General features: G+C 38.5%; 1 protein-coding gene and 1 long non-coding RNA gene across 5 annotated transcripts; one reads left to right on the top strand and one right to left on the bottom strand.

The window, feature by feature from the left end:
* The first annotated feature begins 2,084 nt into the window (after window positions 1-2,084).
* Window positions 2,085-11,111, top strand: trpc4apb (transient receptor potential cation channel, subfamily C, member 4 associated protein b). The gene is made up of 19 exons (XM_083570383.1): window positions 2,085-2,246; window positions 3,003-3,131; window positions 3,228-3,344; window positions 3,442-3,499; window positions 5,143-5,198; window positions 5,326-5,454; window positions 5,546-5,747; window positions 6,031-6,219; window positions 6,722-6,864; window positions 7,009-7,137; window positions 7,868-7,926; window positions 8,027-8,128; window positions 8,219-8,302; window positions 8,402-8,492; window positions 8,607-8,747; window positions 9,159-9,270; window positions 9,356-9,468; window positions 9,707-9,913; window positions 10,353-11,111. Exons 1-19 carry the CDS (start codon window positions 2,124-2,126, stop codon window positions 10,488-10,490), a joined length of 2,322 nt encoding a protein of 773 aa, XP_083426509.1. The 5' UTR covers window positions 2,085-2,123; the 3' UTR covers window positions 10,491-11,111.
* Window positions 11,112-15,128: 4,017 nt separating this feature from the next.
* LOC310741911 lies at window positions 15,129-20,692 on the bottom strand. Of its 4 annotated transcripts, XR_014538097.1 has the most exons (6): window positions 20,535-20,692; window positions 20,242-20,405; window positions 19,037-19,224; window positions 18,495-18,648; window positions 17,380-17,565; window positions 15,129-16,216 (listed from the first exon to the last, which is right to left on the bottom strand). It is a non-coding gene; the product is annotated as an uncharacterized lncRNA (long non-coding RNA). The 4 variants fall into 4 exon arrangements; XR_014538098.1 differs by having other exon boundaries at window positions 15,129-17,565; window positions 20,535-20,691; XR_014538099.1 differs by having other exon boundaries at window positions 15,129-17,565; window positions 20,242-20,363; window positions 20,535-20,613.
* Between the last annotated feature and the right edge of the window lie 466 nt (window positions 20,693-21,158).

The raw sequence follows: 21,158 nt of genomic DNA, 5'->3' as shown, positions 1-21,158 counted from the left end.
AAAATCATTTCAACAATCTGGTTAAAAACTCCACTGCCATCTTACCTAAACATCTCCATGCTTCGGCCGCTATGTCATCTGGTTCAACCGACTTTCCCCTTCTCATCCTCTTAATAGCTGCTCTCACTTCCTCCTTACTAATCCTATCCACTTCCTTCTTCACCATGTTCACAACATCCAACCTTCTCTCTCTTTTATTTTTCTCATTCATCAGCTAATCAAAAAAACTCTCTCCATCTTCTCAACACACTCTCCTCACTAGTCATCACATTTCCATCTGCATTTTTTATTGCTCTAACTTGCAGAACATCCTTCCCAGCTTCCCAGATCTTTCCCCTCTGCCTGGCCAATCGGTACAAATCCTTTTCTCCTTCCTGAGTGTCCAACCTCTCATACAGCTCCTCATATGCCTTTTTCTTTGCTTTCATCACATCCCTCTTCACCTGCTGCCGCATCTCCTTGTACTTCTGCCTACTTTTCTCATCTCTCTGCTGATCCCAATTCTGTTTCGCCCAACCTCTTTCTCATACTTTCCTGCACTTCCTCATTCAACACCACGTCTCTTTGTCTTTCTTTCTATTTCCAGATGTCACACCAAGAACCTTCCTAGCTGTCTCCCTTATCACTTTTGCAGTAGTTGCCCAATCATCCAGCACCTCTTTAGCCCCTGTCTGACCTCTTTTCTGAATCTCACACTACAGTCTTCCTCCTTCAGTTTCCACCATCTAAATTTTTACAGTCCTCACTCTTCTCCTCACCTCCAAAGCCAGCCTACAGACCACCATCCGATGCTGTCTAGCTACATTGTCCCCTGCCAACACCTTACAGTCTCCAATCTCTTTCAGGTTGCATCTCCTGCATAGAATATAGTCCACCTGTGTGCAACTTCCTCTGATCTTATACGTCATTCTATGCTCCTCCATTTTAAAATAAGTATTTACAACTGCCATTTCCATCCTTTTAACAAAATCTACCACCATCTGCCCTTCCACATTCCTCTCCTTAAGGCCATACCTACCCATCACCTCTTTATCAACTCTGTTCACTTCACCTACATGCTCATTGAAATCTGCCCCAATCACCAATAATTCATTTATAGATATAATCTCCACCACTTTATCTACTCACTTCAGATTTTTTCCTTCTCCTCAATCTCATAACCCACTTAAGCACTGATGACATTTATCATCACTTCTTCAACTTCCAGTGTCACGTTCATCACTCTTTCAGAAACTCTCTTCACCTCCACTACACTCTTACTGTACTTTTTCTTCAGAATCACCCCTACACTATTTCTCTTTCCATCCACATCATGATAGAACAGTTTAAACCCACCTCCAATGTTCCTGACCTTACTCCCTTTCCACTTGGTCTCTGAACAAACAAAATATCTACCATCATATCAGCTAACTCTCTCCCTTTACCAGACATAGAACCCACATTTAAAGTGCCAAACTGAACCTCCACTCTCCTGAAGACATCTTCCTCCACTCCTTCTCCTCCTTTGGCCAACAGTAGCCCAATTTCCACCTGTATCCTGCTCGCTAACAATACCTGTACCGATCCCGTATGAAATTCTCGTTTGTGATCCGCATATTTGATTTGGCAAACCTCCCCATTAATCTGGGCTTGGGACCGGCACGAAGAGTGCACTCTTATGCAACTTGTGCTCTGTCTTATGCAACCATAATGACTGGCTTTTCCACATCTGTATATACAGTATAAATTTATAAATTATACATATACATATACGGATAAGCGGGAGATAATGAATGAATGAACATATACATATATACATATATAAATTTTGAAGCTCAAGTAAGTTGGTGTTTGTAGATGTGTTAAGGGATCCGCTTGTTGAAAATGTAACCTTTTATTTGATTTCCGATCAAAGGAACGAGATAAACTAAATAACTCAAAAAAGATTCGTTCATTTTGCTGAATAAGATAAAAAAAAAACAGGTCACTAAAATGTTCCGATCTTCCCATTACTACTGTAGAGACCCAGGGAGTGGTATTACAGCTCCGAGTCGGTAGAGGTCAGTAATCTGCCTGTTTGTGTCCTTCAGCAAATACTTTATTGAAGAAAAAGAAAAAAACTTTGCGACGTCAAAGGATAAACAATGGCGGCTAACGGGCAGCAGTCGTCTCGGACTCTAACAAGACGGAGAAATCGAAGCAAAAACATATTGCATAAGATTAGATTTGGACAAATAGCAGGCTTGGGGACGACCCAAGGCACGCAGGTATGAACATCACGATTCAAGTCAATTTCTGTTGAAAATGAATCGACTGTACAATAGATTAGATACTAGCAGGCCGCAAGAGCCCCGAGCCCCGAGTGTTGCTGTTTTACTCGGGTCTGAATACTCGTTTAACTTTGCATCACGACACTAAGTATCGTTTGGGGTATATATATATATGCAAGGGATGAAATGTAATGCACGGTGTACTTGCAAAATATATACAACTCTGACTTATTTTATTAGTTTTCAGGTTATAAATCCTGCCTTCGCTTTCTAATTAGCTGTTTTGCTAGCATGAGGTTGTCCAGTATTTCTCAGTTTGCTCATATTAGGCATGTTAGGAAACAAGTTTAATAGTTGGAAACAATTCCAATTGTGTAACTTTTGTTTTTAGCACAATTTGATAACTAATTGCACAACTTATAATCTAGCTAACGTTATTCTAAGAAGGCGTCTTAACATAGCAAGCTAACGCCCATAAGATAATATTAGTTCCGGGTCTACTTTGTACTGTGATATATTGACTTACAACCTGTATTTCGACGGTTTTATTTTTCGCAGTGATGTATTATTTTTTAACTGTATTTAAACAATTGTTTCACAAACATTAGGATATTGCGTAACAGTTGTAAATGAATGAGTTCACCATTTGACTTTACACATACATGCACTTAGTTATGTGACTGACTTTGATGTCTTCTGTAGTGATTGTACTCGTGCATGCTTGATCACTTGCTAATCATCATGTCTGATTAGATCCCAGTGGGTCTTCTTGAGGAAAGAGATAAGAAGGCTCGATGGCAGGGAATACCTCTGCTGCTGAGGAAACTACACAACACCACCCACATAAACAGTGACCTTTCCAAGAGTCACAGTGTGGTCAAGGTATCTATAAGAAATGAGTGTAAATATTATTTGGTTTCTTGGTCTTCATAAACGGCTCTGACGCTTGTGCACGCACGTTGTTTTGTTGTAACGCAGGAGCTGTCGTCGCTGCTGTCCATGGAGGCGATGTCCTTCGTGACGGAAGACAGAAAAACACCGCAGGAGTCTGTGTCGCCAAACACATACACTTTTGACCTTTTTGGAGGAGTTGATGTGAGTAATGCTTTACTTGAGAATCTGTGTATTTACGTGTTTTTATAAAATAATCTATTTGTTTTCCTTCCTGGTTTTTAATTGCGTTTTCCCACAGTTGTTTATAGAGATTCTGATGCGGCCCACAATCTCAATACAAGGGAATGTTCCCATTAGTAAGTACCCTTCATTTAAGCTACCTTACATGTGAGGATACACATGTAATTAACGCGTTGGGGTGTTTCTGCTTTGCAGCACATTTACGGGTTTCTTTCATCATTAGTAAACGCTTCGTCCTGGTCAGGGCCATGGCTGTTTAAATTTTGACCTAATTTGTGAAATTACAGGCGACGCAAGTTTGGTCAGAATTTGTATTTTATCATTTGTCATGTCAGCAAGATTTTAATAAATGCTAAATATCAATGATCTATTAACAGCCTTAATACATGCCTGTACTTCGTAATATTTTTTTTTTTGATAAGTTAAAGATTTAAACCGACATAAATGCAAACACCTTTTGCTGTAGAAAAAGCTATAGTCTTGAGTAGTGAGCTAATGCTTTTACCAGAATGCACAATAACTATGGGATTAACATACACCCAAAATGAAAGTCTTGTACATCAAGTATATTTTACATAACAGTGGTGGATATTCCTATAATAGAGATTTTGGTTGGGTAATGAAAACATAAGTTATTAAAGCCTAACAATATCCTGCTTTGAGAAAACTACCGTATTTTTCGGACTATAAGCCGCTACTTTTTTCCCATGTTTTGAACCCGTGGCTTAAACACTGACGTGGCTTATTTATGAATTTTTCCTGGGTTTTTCCCGGTTTCACAAACTTCAAGCCAAAAAACTGAACCCCATAACATTAGACCAATGAAATTTCCGAACGGAAACGAAAAAAATGCACCTCACCTCTGTTCTGAGCTGCACGGCATCGGGAGATGCCGTGCGACGATGCCAAAAGATAAACTTCAGAGAGAAATTGTTGTGAAAGGAAGGAGGAAGACAGTGAACAATGACTTTCTTGGTAGGCTACTGTTTAGATACAAGCCATTGTAACGCGTTGCGTCTGGGTGAAGGGAGAGCTCACTAACTCCAGTTACAACAGAAATCATATAAGCACAGACAGGTTTCCAAAACTCTTGCTTTTTTTTATTATTCTTGGCAACAGCGTTACGGGTTAGTCAAAGAAACTTAGAAATGAGTATCAGAAAATAATAAGGACATAATCCTCGTCTTGCACACATGCAGTAATACCGGAAAAATGCAGTGCCAGGCTATTCTCAAAATACCGCTATGCTCCTAAAGGAAGCGCAACATATTTCACCCGTTACACCGTGTGTAACGTGTCTTTCGTTAAAGCCTGTGTAAAGTACATTACTGTAGACACCTGCAGGTTATAGACAGGTGCGGCTTATTTATGTTCAAAATAAAAATATTTGTAAAATTCAGCGGCTTATATATGGGTGCGCTTAATAGTCCGGAAATTATGGTAACTAGGTGTTTTTGCAATGCAGCATGCTTTTTTTTTTTATTGTTTTATTTCCCCATGTTCATGTGAGAAATGAGAGAAAATTCCAAATTCACTGTTAACTTTCTCGTATGTTCAGCTCAGACACAGCTCAGTTTTTTCAAATGAAATGCAAGAAATTTGTGGGTTAATGAAATAATGTTTATTCTTCAGCCTGTAACATTTATCCAAATGAACTGATTGTAAGAATTAATTTATTCTTCTGCAGGTAATGTTTAGAGAATAACATCAGAGCAGCATTGACATTTCTTTTTTTTTTCTTTTTCATTTCTATTTGCAGTGGGTGACGATCTCATCAAGGACTGTTTAAGTGTTCTGTACAACTGCTGTATATGTGTAGGTATCTTTATGGCTATTTCATTAGAACATTACAGTAATCTTTTAAAGTCTTTCCATTTCTGATCAGCCACAGAATACAGAAGTGTGTCTTTTTTTTTTTTTTTTTTTTTTTTCTGACTTGCAGACAGAGGGCGTTACAAAAAGTCTTGCCGCAAGAGACGACTTTGTCATGTTTCTTTTCACTTTAATGTCAAACAAAAAAACTTTCCTACAAACAGCCACACTTATAGAAGACATAATGGGGGTCCGAAAGGTAAGTAATTACTCTGCTTGTTTAAGTTTGTTTGCCCAGCAGTAATAGATAGAAGCTCTAAACTTTTATTTCTATTGTAACTATTTCTAAGGAGGTGATCCGACTGGAGGATATTCCCAACTTGGGCAGTCTGGTGCAGAGCTTCAACCAGCAGCAGCTAGCCAACTTTTGCCGTATCTTGTCTGTCACCATATCGGAGCAGGATGCAGGCATGGATGACAAACATACCCTTTTGGCCCGCAACGCTCAACAAAAGATAACCGCATCTCCATCACGTGCAGAAAGCAATCAAGGTTAGTGTCTCGCACTTAAATTGACAAAATTGCTTTTGTAGTTATCTTATTTACAGCATTTATCTATTAGCAGATGTTTGCAACCATTGTTTGTTCTGAATAAAGTATGAAGCCGTAGGCGAAGTCATGTGAATTTTTATTTCTCTCTCCTACATACTCAGTAGGATAGAGTAAAATATTGAACCTGAAGAACTATGAATTAAATATACACTATGTATCAAATAGACAAGAAGAAAAACAAATAGATAAATAAAAGTACAATGGTCGTCTTCTTTCTTTGCAGTTGCTCTACTAAATATCCCGGGCTTCATTGAGCGCCTGTGCAAGCTGGCTACACGGAAAGTGTCAGAAGCTTCAGGCACGGCTGCACTGCTGCAGGAGCTGGAGGACTGGCACAGCTGGCTGGACAACGCCCTGGTGTTGGATGCTCTTATGCAGATGGCGATTGAAGAGGCGGAGCAGAGCAGCACAGGTGAGAAGTTTTGGTCCTCATGTATAGTCCTGTGAGCATGCGTAGTCCCTGTGTGTGCCATTATATCATCACGTAATATAAATTTGTTTACTGTGGGGCCTGTTACAGTTAACAAAATAGCTTTTACATTTCCCTGTAGAACAGAGGGAAGAAGAGTTCAGGATCATTTATGACTCAATTACCCTGAAATAGATCCCAAATTGTTTCTTTTTTTTTTTGTTTTGTTTTTAAGCTTTTGAATTTGTGTTTATGTTCACATCGATGAACTCAAGCATGAGAGTTTGGTAAATTGTAATTACTAAATGTTTATTAGTGAATATTATTGTTTGGGAAATTTTTTTATAAATCTTTGGATTTGGTGTATAGATGCTTATTTACTTGTATTCTCTGCGTTGTGACAGTATAAATCATCCTTATTGCACATTGCTTATGTTTAAATTAAACTTGTTATCCTCTTTTGAAAAAAACAAATTTTCTTCTCCACACCACACCTGTTTTCCAGAGTCATCTGATGAAGGTTCACTTTCATCAAGTCCTCTTAGACACACTTTGCCTCAGTCAATGAAGATAGTGCATGAGATCATGTACAAAGTGGAGGTTCTGTATGTGCTGTGTGTCCTGCTTATGGGCCGACAAAGAAATCAGGTAGGAATAATTACTCAAGCTTAATATGGATTCTACTGAACTTTAAGCAAGAAATAATGCTGACAATGTGGAATTAATACATCTTTAATACTCAACATAGTTGCAATATTTAAATCGCTAGATATATAACTCTCTTTCCCACAGGTTCACAGGATGCTTGCAGAGTTCCGATTGATTCCTGGCCTGAACAACTTGTTTGACAAACTGATCTGGAGGAGACATCCATCTAGTCATGTGCTACACAGACAGAACCAGAATTGTGACTGCAGTCCAGTAAGACTCATATTCCTGGGCTTGTACTTAGAGGGGCACTTTTACTTGTTCACCAGTAGTGTATATTGATAAATATATTAATTATATGCATTGTATGCAAGAGAGGCTCTGCTTATCCAGATTGTAATCTGATGACCAGTTGCATGTACTATGCTAATCAGATCATAACTTGTCTATGATGTCCCAGTTTTGTTTTTATGTTTGCTGTATAATAATCACCATGTTGGCCTTTTCTTTGGTTCATGTAATATATTGGTATACTAGACATTGTCATTATTATTATTATTTTATATTTCAAATAATATTTACAGTAGAGTGTAACATAAAACCTCCGCACTGTTTTCTCTGGTTCAACAAACATTTAAAAAAACACAGTTGCATCAAGTCAGATGCAGGACCATAGGATTTCAGTACTGAAGGTAATGCAATCTAGTGACTAATAGTGCAAGATATTTAATATGGCATTATATTAAAGGCTGTATTTAGGCTGTAAACAGAGCAAAAATCTATACATTATAAATATTTGTAAAACATAAGTAGATGTCGGATTGCATGGAAGATTTAAATGATGAACAAGTACAAACTCAGAAGAGAAACAGTATAACATTTGCAAAACCGTGTTATTGAGATTAATTTCTTGTTATTCAAGATGTATGAAAACGGCTCGGTGTTGAGGTGTTAATAGTTTAGACGTACACCAGGTTCACAAAATGTTTTCTTTTGTCTACAGGAGATCTCCTTTAAGATCCAGTTTCTCAGGTTGCTACAGAGTTTCAGTGACCACCATGAGTAAGTGCATCTGAGAGTGTGCATCATTTCCTTGCTTCATTGTGTGTTTGTGGGGGTTTTTAAACATGTAATGCATTTAAAACCTTGTATTTGGAATCAGGAACAAGTATCTTCTCCTGAATGGGCAAGAGTTGAATGAGCTCAGTGCCATCTCTTTAAAAGCAAATATTCCTGAAGTGGAGGCGTTGGTCAACACAGACAGGTACTGAGGGGAAAAAACTTTCCTAGCTTTTTGTTTCCATCACACTATTAATACTTTACTTCTCATGCTGTGTAAACTTTCTTAATACAGGAATCTTGCGTGTGACGGAAAGAAGGGCCTTCTGACACGGCTAATTTCAGTCATGAAGAAAGAACCAGTCGATTCATCATTCAGGTGCGCACTCTTGTTGAGTCTTCACAGATCTTATTTCACCATAAAGTGATCCTACAAAGTGCACTACAGTTACGTTGTCACTGTTGATCTACTCTATAGGTTCTGGCAGGCTAGAGCAGTAGAGAGTTTCTTACGTGGTGCCACATCTTATGCAGACCAGATGTTCCTGCTGAAGAGAGGGTTGTTAGAGGTGATTGATCTTTACGTTCTATATGTTGTCCTTCATACATCGCTCACTTATATCCATGTATGTCATGAAATATGGTGGAGTCTAAATTTAAACCTCTTCCGTGGGGCCCTGCAGCACATCCTCTTCTGCATCATTGACAGTGGCTGTAAATCCCGTGACGTCCTTCAGAGCTATTTTGATCTGCTTGGTGAACTCATGAAATTCAACATCGATGCCTTCAAGAGATTTAACAAATATGTGAACACAGAAGAAAAGGTGTGTCTTGCCTCCTGAGTGGTAGTAATATGCAAAAAAAAAGAATTTTTTGTATTCTCATGCATTTAAGGATAAGGGTGCATAACATTTTAATGTGAACAAAGTCTAAAGTCACTGTAGGTCTAATATTTCAAATATATAGCTTTTTAACTTATTGATATAATCAACCATTTTTGATTTGGTTTATAGTAGACATTTTTCCTGAAATTTGTTTTATTTTGTAATAATGTCAGAATATTGGATTTTGCTACCAAGCAAGCAATTTTTCTTCAAAATATAATTGATGCACAGTTACATAATTAGGGGGAAATTGCTATTTATTTATTTAAACAAGTAAAAAAAAAATCCCTCTAACCCTTGATTGGATGAATGTTCTTAGCATGATTATTATGTGCCCCTTTGTATTCTTAGTTTGAGACGTTTCTGAACCAGATCAACAGCTCGCTTGTGGACTCCAACATGCTGGTACGCTGCATCGTTCTGTCCCTGGACCGCTTTGAAGGGCAGACGGAAGACATAAAAGGTGCCGATGACCAAACAAACGGCTCTGATTAATTGCTATACATGTAAAGTTTGATGCAGGATTACAAACTGTTTTCCTATCTCAGTGATTGAGGTGCTGTCAGAGTGCCGCCTGTTGTCTTATATGGCTCAAGTGGAGAACAGACTGTCCTTCCTCTTCAGGCTTATCAACATCATTAATGTGCAGACTCTAACCCAGGCAAGACTTTACTTTGTTTTTAAATGCCGTTGTGCACACTAAGTTTTTTTTTTCCCTTTTAATTTGTAACCTCTGTACACCACAATAATCCAGGCATTATTAACATACAAACACATATATTAAAAAACACTCAATGAGAGAGAAAAGAAATGATGTTTCAGTTCCTGTGTATGTCTGCACTTATGGTAGCATTGACAAATAGAAACCTTGAACATGTGCGCTTGCTGTCTATTGCCAGGAGAACGTGAGCTGCCTCAATACAAGTTTGGTAGTGCTGATGCTGGCACGGTGGCGGGGCAAGCTGCCATTCTACCTACGAGCTCTTAAGGAGAAAGAGTATGCTGAGAAATACCCGGGCTGCTTGCTTAACAACTTCCACCACCTGCTGCGTTTCTGGCAACATCACTACCTCAACAAAGACAAGGACAGCACCTGTCTGGAGAATGTAAGCAATCACTCTCTTGGACACTAATATATCCTCAATCTGACTCAATTTATTATTATTTTTTTATTATTTGAGAAACATGTTGGTGCCCATTGACCTCAATACCCTGAGCAGGCAGAGTTAGATACTCATCATCAACTTTACTTCACCTACTTGACACCAACAATTTTTTGAACAATATTTGGGGTCATGCCATTATTTCGGCAGGAGCTGAGATGATGTCATAGCCATACCAGTTAACATGGGTATGTATAGGAGATAAAGGTGATAAAGTTCTATCTGAGTCTTATTGTAATAAGCTCACAATGGCAATTGTTCTTTTTTTTTCCTTTTTTTTTTACCACAGACAAAATTGAAATTTTTCAAAGGATATTTTTAAAGCAGCTTATCCAGATACTGTATATGCATCTTATACATTGCTTTGTCTCTCCTTGTACAGAGTTCCTGTATTCCTTTCACCTACTGGAAGGAAACGGTGACAGTGTTGCTGAGTTCAGATAGGAGCTCCCTTTGTGCCATAGCCACCTACATTGATGAGGCCTACAGGGAACTAGACAGAGACATTCTGGAGATGTGATCATGGTGACTGTGTGACTGTGGAAGTGAAAGAGGGTTTTTAATGAGCTGCTGCTGTTCCCTTCTATACAGCAACATGCAGAGCTCATTAAACCGGACTGCTATGTGGGTTGTATGTATGAGTGTGTGTGTGCGCATGGGAAAGTGTCGAGTGGATGTGCATATGTTTTACAAGTGTGTTTGGTTGTATGGATTCTAATGAACCTGTGTGTGTGTGTGTGTGTGTGTGTGTGTGTGTGTGTGTGTGTGTGTGTGTGTGTGTGTGTGTGTACGCACGCGTGTTGCAGTAGACGCTGGATGTTGTTGTTCCAGGGTTACAGAGGCACACTTATTTCAGCTGTAGTCTAAGGGCTTTCTCCTTTTTAGATATATGGGAATGTTCTAACCTGTATCAAAAAAAAAACAAACAAACATGGAAATGCCCATTAAAAGAGCCTATTTCATCAGCAAAACAATTAAAAACTTCAGGGCCAAGCAATTTAATGTTGGTGGTTTGCTTAGCTTAAATACTGCCTCTATATTTATGGATAATGTTTAGCTCAGTCTTGAAATCAAATTCTAACTTTTCAGTCCAGTGACAGGACAGTAACTAAAAATAAAGTTGTAACTTGTTTTATCACAACTATGTCTTTATGATTTACATCAACAATATTGTTCCCAAACTCCGCTAGTGTGCAAGTCTATGTGGGGTAAATTTATACAATAGAAAGCTTTTTAAATATTTTTTGTTGCTTGTTTATACCATAATTTGGGGAAATGTATTAACAAAAAAAAGCGGTGGCTTAAATAATAGTTGTTACTTGATCAGTTCACTGTCCAAATCCATCATCCAACACTTTAAAAAAAACAGGAAACAACTGCAAATGCAGTGAGTTAAATATCTATAAATAAAAATAGGTTCAATATGTGATGTTCCTCAACTTGAAACATTACTAATCATTGAAAGCAATGATATGCTACATCCAGACTGGGGAAAAGTGATTTTGACTGTGGCTTGTTTGGTGGTGCAAGGTGGACTGCTTTGATTATTTTTAAAAGCTGCTGATGTCCTGGAATTTTCGTGTGCAGCATTGTCTTGAATTCGGTAGAGAAAAACTGGCCTGTGAGCAGAAACACCTTGTTAATGTGAAGGGTTACTTTTTTTTTTATTTTTATATATTTATATTTATATATATATATATATATATATATATATATATATATATATATATATATATATTTATTTATATTTATATTTTTTTTATATTATATATTTTTTTTTTATCTTTTACTTCAGCATTCATCATTTGACCCTTGAGTCACAAAAACCCTAAAACTGATGGTTTACAACAAAAAACAAACCCAAAAAACCCCACATCAATTTCTGCTCATATCCATTAAGAACAAGAATCAGTTTCTTAAAATTTGATGTACTATATTCTGAGATTATTTTCTATTAATCATGATTGTAAAATAACTATTGAACTTAACTGATTACCCGGACGTAGCTGGCGACCATTTTTTGACTTTTTGTTTTTTTTATTAATCCATTGGCACTCAAAACGCATGCCTACAAAATTCCCAGGTGTGTAATTGACTGAATAATTGTGTGTGACTCTGATGTCCTGTGAGTAATTTCCATCTCACTTCGGGTGTGTTTCTGCTTGGGTATAAGCATTGGTTCCAGGATCATAATAAGGATAAAGATGCTACTGAAGATCAAAGAATAAATGTATGTTGTGGGCCACAAGCAAAGGTCCCAGGTGCCTTTCAATAACCTTTAAAATTCAACAGAGTGCTTTTACCACGATTTAAGAATTTCATACCAGATCGTTCGAGGCCCGGGTTACCAACGACCGCCACAGATATCGTTAGCCAACAGGGTACCGGTGGAAATTGGGCTACTGTTGGCCGAAGGAGAGGAGAAAGATGACTACAGAGACGGCAGGACAAGGAGAAGTGTAGGAGAGTGGAGGTTCGGGTTGGTACTTTAAATGTTGGTACTTTGACTGGTTAAGGGAGAGAGTTAGCTGATATGATGGAGAGGAGAAAAGTAGATATGTTGAGTGTTTAGGAGACCAAGTGGAAAGGGAGTAAAGCCAGGAACATTGGAGGTGGGTTTACACTGTTCCATCATGCTGTGGATGGAAAGAGAAATGGTGTATGGGTGATTCGGAAGGAAGAGTTTAGTAAGAGTGTAGTGGAGGTGAGGAGAGTTTCTTAAAGGGTGATGAACATGAAGCTAGAAGTTGTAGAGGTGATGATAACTGTCATCAGTGCTAATTCTTCACAAGTGGGTTGTAAGATGGAGGAGTAGGAAACATTCTGGAGTGAGTTAGATGAAGTGGTAGAAGGGGTACATAGGAATGAATGATTGAGGCGGATTTAAATGGGCATGTAGGTGAAGGGAACAGAGGTGATGAGGAGGTGATGGGAATGTATGGCCTTAAGGAGAGGAATGTGGAAGGGCAGATGGTGGTAGATTTTGCCAAAAGGATGAATATAGCAGTGGTAAATTACTTATTTTAAGAAGAAGGAGGATCATAGGGTGACGTATAAGAGAGGAGGAAGGTGCACACAGGTGGACTATGTTCTATGTAGGAGATGCAACCTGAAGAAGATTGGAGACTGTAAGGTGTTGGCAGGGGACAGTGTTGCTAGACATCATCGTATGGTGTTCTGTAGGATGGTTTTGGAGGTGAAGAAAGAGGAGGAGAGTGAAGACTGAAAGAAGAAGATGATGGTGGAAACTGAAGGAGGAAGACTGTAGTGTGAGGTTTAGTGAAGAGGTCATGTCTGAGGAATGGAGAAGGAGTGTGCTGGTACCGATCTTTAAGAACAAGGGGGATGTGCAGACCTGCAGTAACTACAGGGGAATTAAGTTGATCAGTCACACCATGAGGTTAAGGGCCAGGCTGAGAGAAGAGGTGACCATTTGTGAGCAACCGTATGGTTTCATGCCGAGGAAGAGCACCACAGATGCATTATTTGCTTTAAGAATGTTGATGGGGAAGTATAGAGAAGGTCAGAAGGAATTGCATTGTGTATTTGTGGATTTAGAGAAAGCGTACGACAGGGTACCAAGAGAGGAGTTGTGGTATTGTATGAGGAAGTCCAGTGTGTCAGAGAAGTATGTGAGGGTGGTGCAGGACATGTTTGAGGACAGTGTGACACCAGTGAAGTGTGCAGTAGGAACAAGACTGGTTCAAGGTGAAGATTGGACTGCATCAAGGATCGGCTCTGAGCCCTTTCCTGTTTGCAGTGTTGATGGACTGGTTGACAGACAAGGTCAGACAGGAGTCTCCCTGGACTATGATGTTTGCGGATGATATTGTGATTTGTGGTGAGAGTAGTAAGCAGGTTGAGAAGAGCCTGGAGAGGTGGAGGTATGTGCTGGAGAGTAGGGGAATGAAAGTCAGTAGGAGTAAGACAGAGTACATGTGTGTGAATGAGAGGGAGGGCAGTGGAGTGGTGCGGTTGCAGGGTGATGAGGTGGAGAAGGTGGTGAAGTTCAGGTACCTGGGGTCAACAGTGCAAAGTAATGGAGTGTGTGTTAGGGAAGTAAAGAAAAGAGTGTCGGCAGGGTGGAGTGGGTGGAGAAGAGTGGCAGGAGTAATTTGTGATAGAAGGGCATCTGCAAGAATAAAAGGGAAAGTTTATAGGGCTGTGGTGAGACCTGTGAAGTTGTATGGATTAGAGACGGTGGCATTAAGTAAAAGACAGGAGGTGGAGCTGGAGGTAGCAGAGCTGAAGATGTTAGGGTTTTCGTTGGGAGTGACGAGGATGGACAAGATTAGAAATGAGTTTATTAGAGGGACATCGCATGTAGGACATTTTGGTGACAAGGTGAGGGAGGCGAGATTGAGTTGACAGGAGTTATATTGGTAGAAGAATGCTGAGGATGGAGCCACCAGAAAGGAGGAAAAGAGGAAGGCCAAGAAGAAGGTTTATGGATGTGGTGAGGGAAGACATGCAGGTATGCCTCTTGGTGTGAAAGAGGCAGATGTAGAGGACAGGGGGGGTATGGAGACGGATAATCCGCTGTAGCGACCCCTAATGGGAGCAGCCAAAAGAAGAACAGAGTACTTTTACATTGTGACAAGAAATGCAGCCAGATAGTAATATTGTTAAGGTATCTGTATATTGTATTGCATAGGTGTATTCTCAGATTCTGTCCACTGATGTATTTCATTTCATGAAGTTGTGAGATGTGACAAACATGAAAACAAGACACATTTTGCCGTAAACCTATTATTATCCTCGTTGATCATTCAAGTAGCTAAAATACCGACGCTTCAATGCTGTTTGTCAGTAATTGTTTAACATCCAGATGTCAGATATGGTGTATGAAACTGCCACATTCGAAGAGTAACCAATTATGTGCTTTTTTCAATGTAACAAATGATTCATGAATCAAAACAGAAGATAATGTGTTGTGCATGAGGGCTGGATGCTTGTCTGGATAGTGTTTTGACAGTGTGAGGTATGAGGGTGTTCTAAGCAACAGATGAGCCTCACGATTATGTAACACTCTTGGTGGAAACGTTATGCTGTTTAATAGCTAAGAGGTATCCTATTGCAATGAAAAGAACATCATCAAAATTTACAATCTTGTTACCTTTAGTTTAAAATCATTTCAGAAAGAACAGCACTTACAACATCAAGCTAGTAATTCTCTTTATTTATGCTTCACGATTTTTAATCATTTCTGGCAACATGTTCTGAAAAACATCTTAATACTGCATGAAAGATTTACTATGGAAAAGCAATGATAATTTTTTTCTGTCTACATTACAAAGAATCCTTAAACTAAAAAAAATTTGAAAGATGTGTATGCTTCATTAGAATAGTTTAATGAGAAGACTCACCTGCTCTAAATATAAGAACATTAGTGGATAATGTGTTTGTCTTTAGCATAGGCACAGTCGGTTGGTTCGAGAATAATCCATGTCTGTTCTTCTTTGCACTATAGTGGATGTTTCTAAAGCAGAAATTCTTTTGTTGATATTGTTCCATCCTTGCACCTTGAACACTGTTAAAGTTACTTGTACTTATGTGCTGATGTGCACCAATATGAACACTGCATGTGCTTTCCTAGAAGTTGGGAACTGCAATGCAAGCAAGAAAGAATGGTTCAAGATGATACAATGCACACTAACTTTCCAATCTGTAGATGCTCTCCTGAGCATTGCATCACCATTGCATCAAAGCCACCTTTGAGATATCACTTTCTAGCTTCTTTTTCAGGTTCAGCACACATTCAATCATCAGATTTACTTCCCTATGTGGTAATTGTGTTATCTTTGTTTATCTGTGCATGCAAAATTTTCACTCTCTGGGAATTACTGTTGGAAGTTTTTTCCTGAAAGATGTTTTGATCTGTTGCTGCTATTTGTTTTGTGAGATCTTCATTCCAACGTCCAGACTCTTCAAGATCCATTCCCATAGTTTGTTAATGGCACTTAGCTTCCATTTGTTTAACTTCTTTATTGAATCGATACCTCATTGTTTATGGTGTAGAAATGTTGACTTTTGGTTTATAAATTGTGATTAACTTGTCTGTTTGGTAGCATTGCTGAGGTGGAGCACCATTTCAGATAGGTCTTCTACATCATCTGCATACTTTGACCCAAAGCGGTTCCTCCAGTGCTGCCTGATTGGCACTCTTAATCAAGAGCCTTTTTATATGTGATGTAATGGATGGTCTTGTCTGCTTAACAAACCACTTACTCAGGCCAGCTCTTTCTTCTGGGGGGGAAAAAATGATAATGGACATTTTACAAGTCTTATGAAAACAGCAATATAAAAGTACAGTATGGTAAGTATCTTTCTTTTCATTCGGGTGCAAGTTGGAGAGCAACAGTTTCCAATTTAATGGTGGAACATAGACTTGCCTCCGCCATTGTTCTAAATTAGCTCAGCACCAAATAGGGTCAAACCAGCACACGCCATTGTGTCTTGTGTTCTATATCAGTAAGCCCATGGTGATACTGGACATGCCTGAAAAGTAAATCAATTCCGCATTGCTGGCATGGCATTACAATCAGGGACACTCATTCAGAGGTTGGACAGAGGTCGTTCATTATCTGCAACCCAACTTACTGCTGAAACAAGAGGACTTAATCCTCAATCACCTGGGCTGGCATCTCAGCGATGCGTATGCTCTTGACAGCAACTATTCCTAACAAAGCAGTAAGGGAAAGAGGAGTGGGATAGATGGAGGTTATTTATAATGGGGGGAAGGGGGCCATACTGGGGAAAGAATACTGAACAACTGGCATGTGGTTGCTTTGAGCAACCACATGACCCACCACCACACCTGCTTTTGTCAATGCTTTTCAGGGTAGAAGGGGTTTAACAGGCTTATTAAAGGGGCCACACACAATCATGGATGGGTTTGTGGACACAATGGACACACGCCACACCACACGACAGACATACCTCATGCATTCTTTAAAAACTTTCAGCCATAAAAAAAAAAACCACATTCTCTCTAGCATTTAGCTTAGGATTTAACTCTAGAACACTCAACCATAATAATTGTGCTAAGCCATTCACTATTTCCTTTCCTGACTTAATTTAAACTGCTGCTGATTTAAATATGTAAAACAAGTGGAAGACTTGCAGATGACCAAGAAGACCAGCATGAAAAAAATCAAGAAGAGAGAGAAACTAGAAAAGAAAAAAAAAAAGGTATGAATCATTGTTTTGGCTAACATGTACTGCAGTATCCAGTTTCTCACCAGCCTCGTTTCCATTTATCCTTTGGATAGTTAGAAGTGATCAAGATTTAGAAGTTTTGGTCAAAACAAAACTGATCAAAGTATAGGAAGAAGCATTAAAACATTTCTTGTTTGTTTATTAACTCAACATATCCTTTATATTAAATTAACGAAAATCTTAAAACTCACCATTGTTTGGAACACAGGATTTGGGTTAAAAAAAAAATCCCATCCACCAAAACAAAATTTCCAGAACATCATCGTGTGGTAAAGGATCAAAGACACCTCCATCATACTTAAGAGCAGACTCTAAATAAAGTGGCGATGTGATGTTACAGAAGTAAAGATTAGGTTCTCCTCAGGTTAGATTCTTGTCTGAAAATAAGTGACAAATTCATCATTAGTCAGTAAGCAAAGTGGTGACTGTACAACACTACACTGTACAACACTACTGACCATGTAAAAAAAAAATCCATTTGTCATAGTTTTGCTGAACCCAATTGATTGTCTATGATTTCTTACCTCACTGAAATGTTGTGTTGCTGGTAAGAGTGGAGCCAGCACAGACTTAAAGTGATGTTCATGGGTGAAGTTACCTAAACATCACTGCAAGTCTTAACTGCCTCACGCTCCAACATCAATGCAGGTGTTATAGGTCCGTAAAAATTTTCCTTATTGAATTTAAATCTCTACATATTTATCTAATACACATATTCTACATGCAGCTTCACTCGAATGTTGCTTTGTTCTTTTGCATCGGATTTTAATACCTTAATTAAGCAGCTTTTTTAAATTTCTGCATTCAAACTCAAATTTCTGTGCTGTGATTAATTGCTTTTTTTCTGGAGGAAACCCTTTTCTTTTTTTCCCTAAGCTTCACTCCTAATACAGAATAAATATACTATTAAACTTGAATAAAAATTTTGTCAATGTTTTTTTCCTTCTTTAGAATAAAAATAGTATTTTTTATAATATTTATAATTAAAAATTATTATGAAATAAATAAAACGACTACTCAGACTTGTCATTGACTTGAAAGACGATGTTTGGAAGGTATCCAAAACAGTCTAATTTTGAGATCTTATCATCAGCATGATGAACTGTCTTGGTGTACAATTTGCTTGGGTGTTTGAAGAAATTAGTGTTAGTATTTCCATGTGTGAGGGCTTAGGGAACATGCACACCCTCCTATGTTACAGACATTATTCCCAGAAGATGGCATCAGCACAATAAAGTACATTCCTGAGGATCAAAAAAATTAGCAGTTATTATGACTTAATCTTACTTATAAAGCAGGAACTCACCTACTCAATGAGGTCAATGTAGATCTAAGCCAAAGTCAATAAAAGTCCATTGAATGCCATATGTTATATTCCCCAGCTCCAAAACGAACACGTGCTGGTTAAAAAAAGCTGCCGAAGTTTGGCAGCTGTGAAACTGATGCACAACTGCTCGAAACTGTTAAGAGAAAGAGAAATAGGCTAAGAAAAATAAACTTCATGCATAAATAATTCTATTACTTTTATTACATCATCCAGAACGGGTTGGTGAACTGCTTATAAGATTTTAACAGACAGTAACAGAAGGAGTTCCTCCACTGCAAAGAGCTCATGCCTAGCTAAGTACAAGGAAGAACTGGCAAAGAAGGGATGTTTAGAGCGACTTTTTAGTTCTATATATCTATATAAAAATATTTAATTAAAGTTTGTAGAATGTATGAACTTGCTTTGTGTAGAAATATGAAAAGGAGAGACCTACTGTCATGAGGCATGTTATTTACCACGAACATACTGATTTACACACTGGGATTAGTGTGTAAATAAAAAAAAAGTGCATATTGGCTTACGTTTTTGCGTGTCATTGTGTGCATTGTCAGCAATGGAGTAGATTTCAGATCATGTGTCTGAGCTCTCTTTTATAATCAGAGATGACATCAGCAGAGTCGACGTCGCCATTTGTTAGGGTTCTCTGTTACATAGAACAGCCGTCTGGAGATCCACAGACTGGAAGCACAAAGACGAGGACAGCAAAGACCTGAAATAAAAAATTTAGATTAGAAGGATAAAAAAATGAAACCACAGCATGAAGAATAAACACTTGTTCTAATGTGTCCATTGGCCGCCATTTTATAAGGCTTAAAGAGCTGTCATTATTTCAGTTCTTTTGTAAGCCAGTGTGAATCTAACTTCCACATTTCCCACATTACTCACCATAATGGTTATATTAGTTATATAATTGTATATTTTACCTTTTTTTTAAATATATATCTACCTGATGTTCACTACTTTAAATATATTATTTAGCCAAACAAACGTTCTATCATTCCTTCCATCTACTTTGTTTAAATCTCCAAACCAAGGACTCACCAAGGATCTGAAAGAACTGAATCGACTGCTATCTTTATCTTCCTCATAAATAATATAAAGAAAGATTTCCTTTATTCTTGGCTATACATTAGGTCTTTTTTGTATTAATGTGTGTTTTTTTTAAAGTTCAGGTGAAGAATAGGTCAGTACAAGCAAAAACGGTGGTTTGGATGTTAGAGGGGAATCTTTCTTTTGTGATGTTACAAATGTAATAAAAATGTCAGAGAAAATCAAGTGGGTTAAAGCAGATCAAGTGGTAAAAGCAGTATTCATTCTGTAGAGTTCTTACATTGTAGATTATTTTTCGATGTATAATTCATAAATCTTTTGTATTTTAATATACTTGACATGTTTACTTGTGTGAAGGTGTTGAAAAGAATTGTATAAAAGCTGCAGTCCTGTGCGTCATATTTTAGCCGTATGCTTCTTTTGGCCCTGTATTTCTTTTTGGAACAGATTTGGTTATAAAGTTTGGTAGTTTTTTTTTTTTATCTATTGATTTCAGTTGACACATGGTATCAGAAAAGAAAAAGTGTTCTTGTGCCAACTTTATATATGTTTACAGGAAACAATCTATTTTTATCTGTCTTTTACACAAGCATGCAGTTAAAGTACACGCCGCACTTCTGCAAGTCATGCATCACTAAGTACTAGGTTTGTTCATGGCGGGTGGAGGAGACAGTACCTTCCAGCGCTCTGCGCATGCACAGCCCCAGGTTGGTTGTGCGCAGAACCATCGCGGCCTCGTCAAACTCTCTGAGCTCCACGGAGGCAGGACACAAGAAACCTTTCCGGGCCGCAAGACTTCTACAGCACACACACATCCAGGTCAATGAGCATCTAAAAACACTGCAGAAAAGTACGTCGCCTCTTACTGAAACAGCCTTAAATAGAATCATCTGTCATTTGAGAATAAAAAAAAAAGAAGTCAAAGGACATTAGAACATATTGAACACAGGAGTGCACGTGGGTACTGACCTGTGGAAGGCTCTCGGTGGTCGGCTTGCCCCAGGCGCGCGCTCTGACCCTCTTTTATTGTCTCCCTCAAGGTCAGACTTGGGCAGAAAGGGGAGAAAACGCGCGCGCGCTCGGACCCGCCAGCCCCGCGCTCATTGGCTGCGCGCGTGCACAAAAGGCCAGCAGCATTTTTATCCGCGCTCGGCTCTCTCTACTCTACTGTACCGCCGACTATTTATAAAAAGCCCACTGATGTTCGCCGGTGCTCAACATTTCTGCATCGAGCTCTACATTGCCATCAAGGTTAAAGCAAAACCCAGACCAAACGCGCCAAAGCAGCCATCAATTAGCACGGTGTTCTTTGCACGACGTTAGCAATCCGTTTTTTTTTTTTTGCACGACACAAGCAAATTTCTTTCCTTATTAGCAGTAATATTAGACATTTTCATTAAGATGTCCTTTCATATTAACTGATCGAGCATGCATTGGAAATGGGCACGTGAAATAGTTTAAAGCAACAAAGCATGAACAATTTATAGTAACAGCAAGTATAAATACAAGAATTATATGAACGAATGATGAGTTAAGGCGTATGAACGCGCTAAAGTTAAGTATATGTTTGTTAGTTAATGTATTAATTAACAT

Source organism: Silurus aristotelis, assembly GCF_946808225.1.
Source record: "Silurus aristotelis genome assembly, chromosome: 19".
Taxonomy (NCBI): Eukaryota; Metazoa; Chordata; class Actinopteri; order Siluriformes; family Siluridae; genus Silurus; species Silurus aristotelis.
The sequence above is the reverse complement of the archived record's forward strand: the minus strand, read 5'-3'. Positions and strand labels throughout refer to the sequence as shown.

What these genes read in the sequence shown, in the direction of transcription:
- trpc4apb (XM_083570383.1), top strand. Translation starts at nt 2,124, where the DNA reads ATGGCGGCTAACGGGCAGCAGTCGTCTCGGACTCTAACAAGACGGAGA. An exon ending in ACATAATGGGGGTCCGAAAG is followed by an intron (nt 5,455 to 5,545) that starts GTAAGTAATTAC and finishes ACTATTTCTAAG; the next exon opens with GAGGTGATCCGACTGGAGGA. An exon ending in CCAGTCGATTCATCATTCAG is followed by an intron (nt 8,303 to 8,401) that starts GTGCGCACTCTT and finishes TCTACTCTATAG; the next exon opens with GTTCTGGCAGGCTAGAGCAG.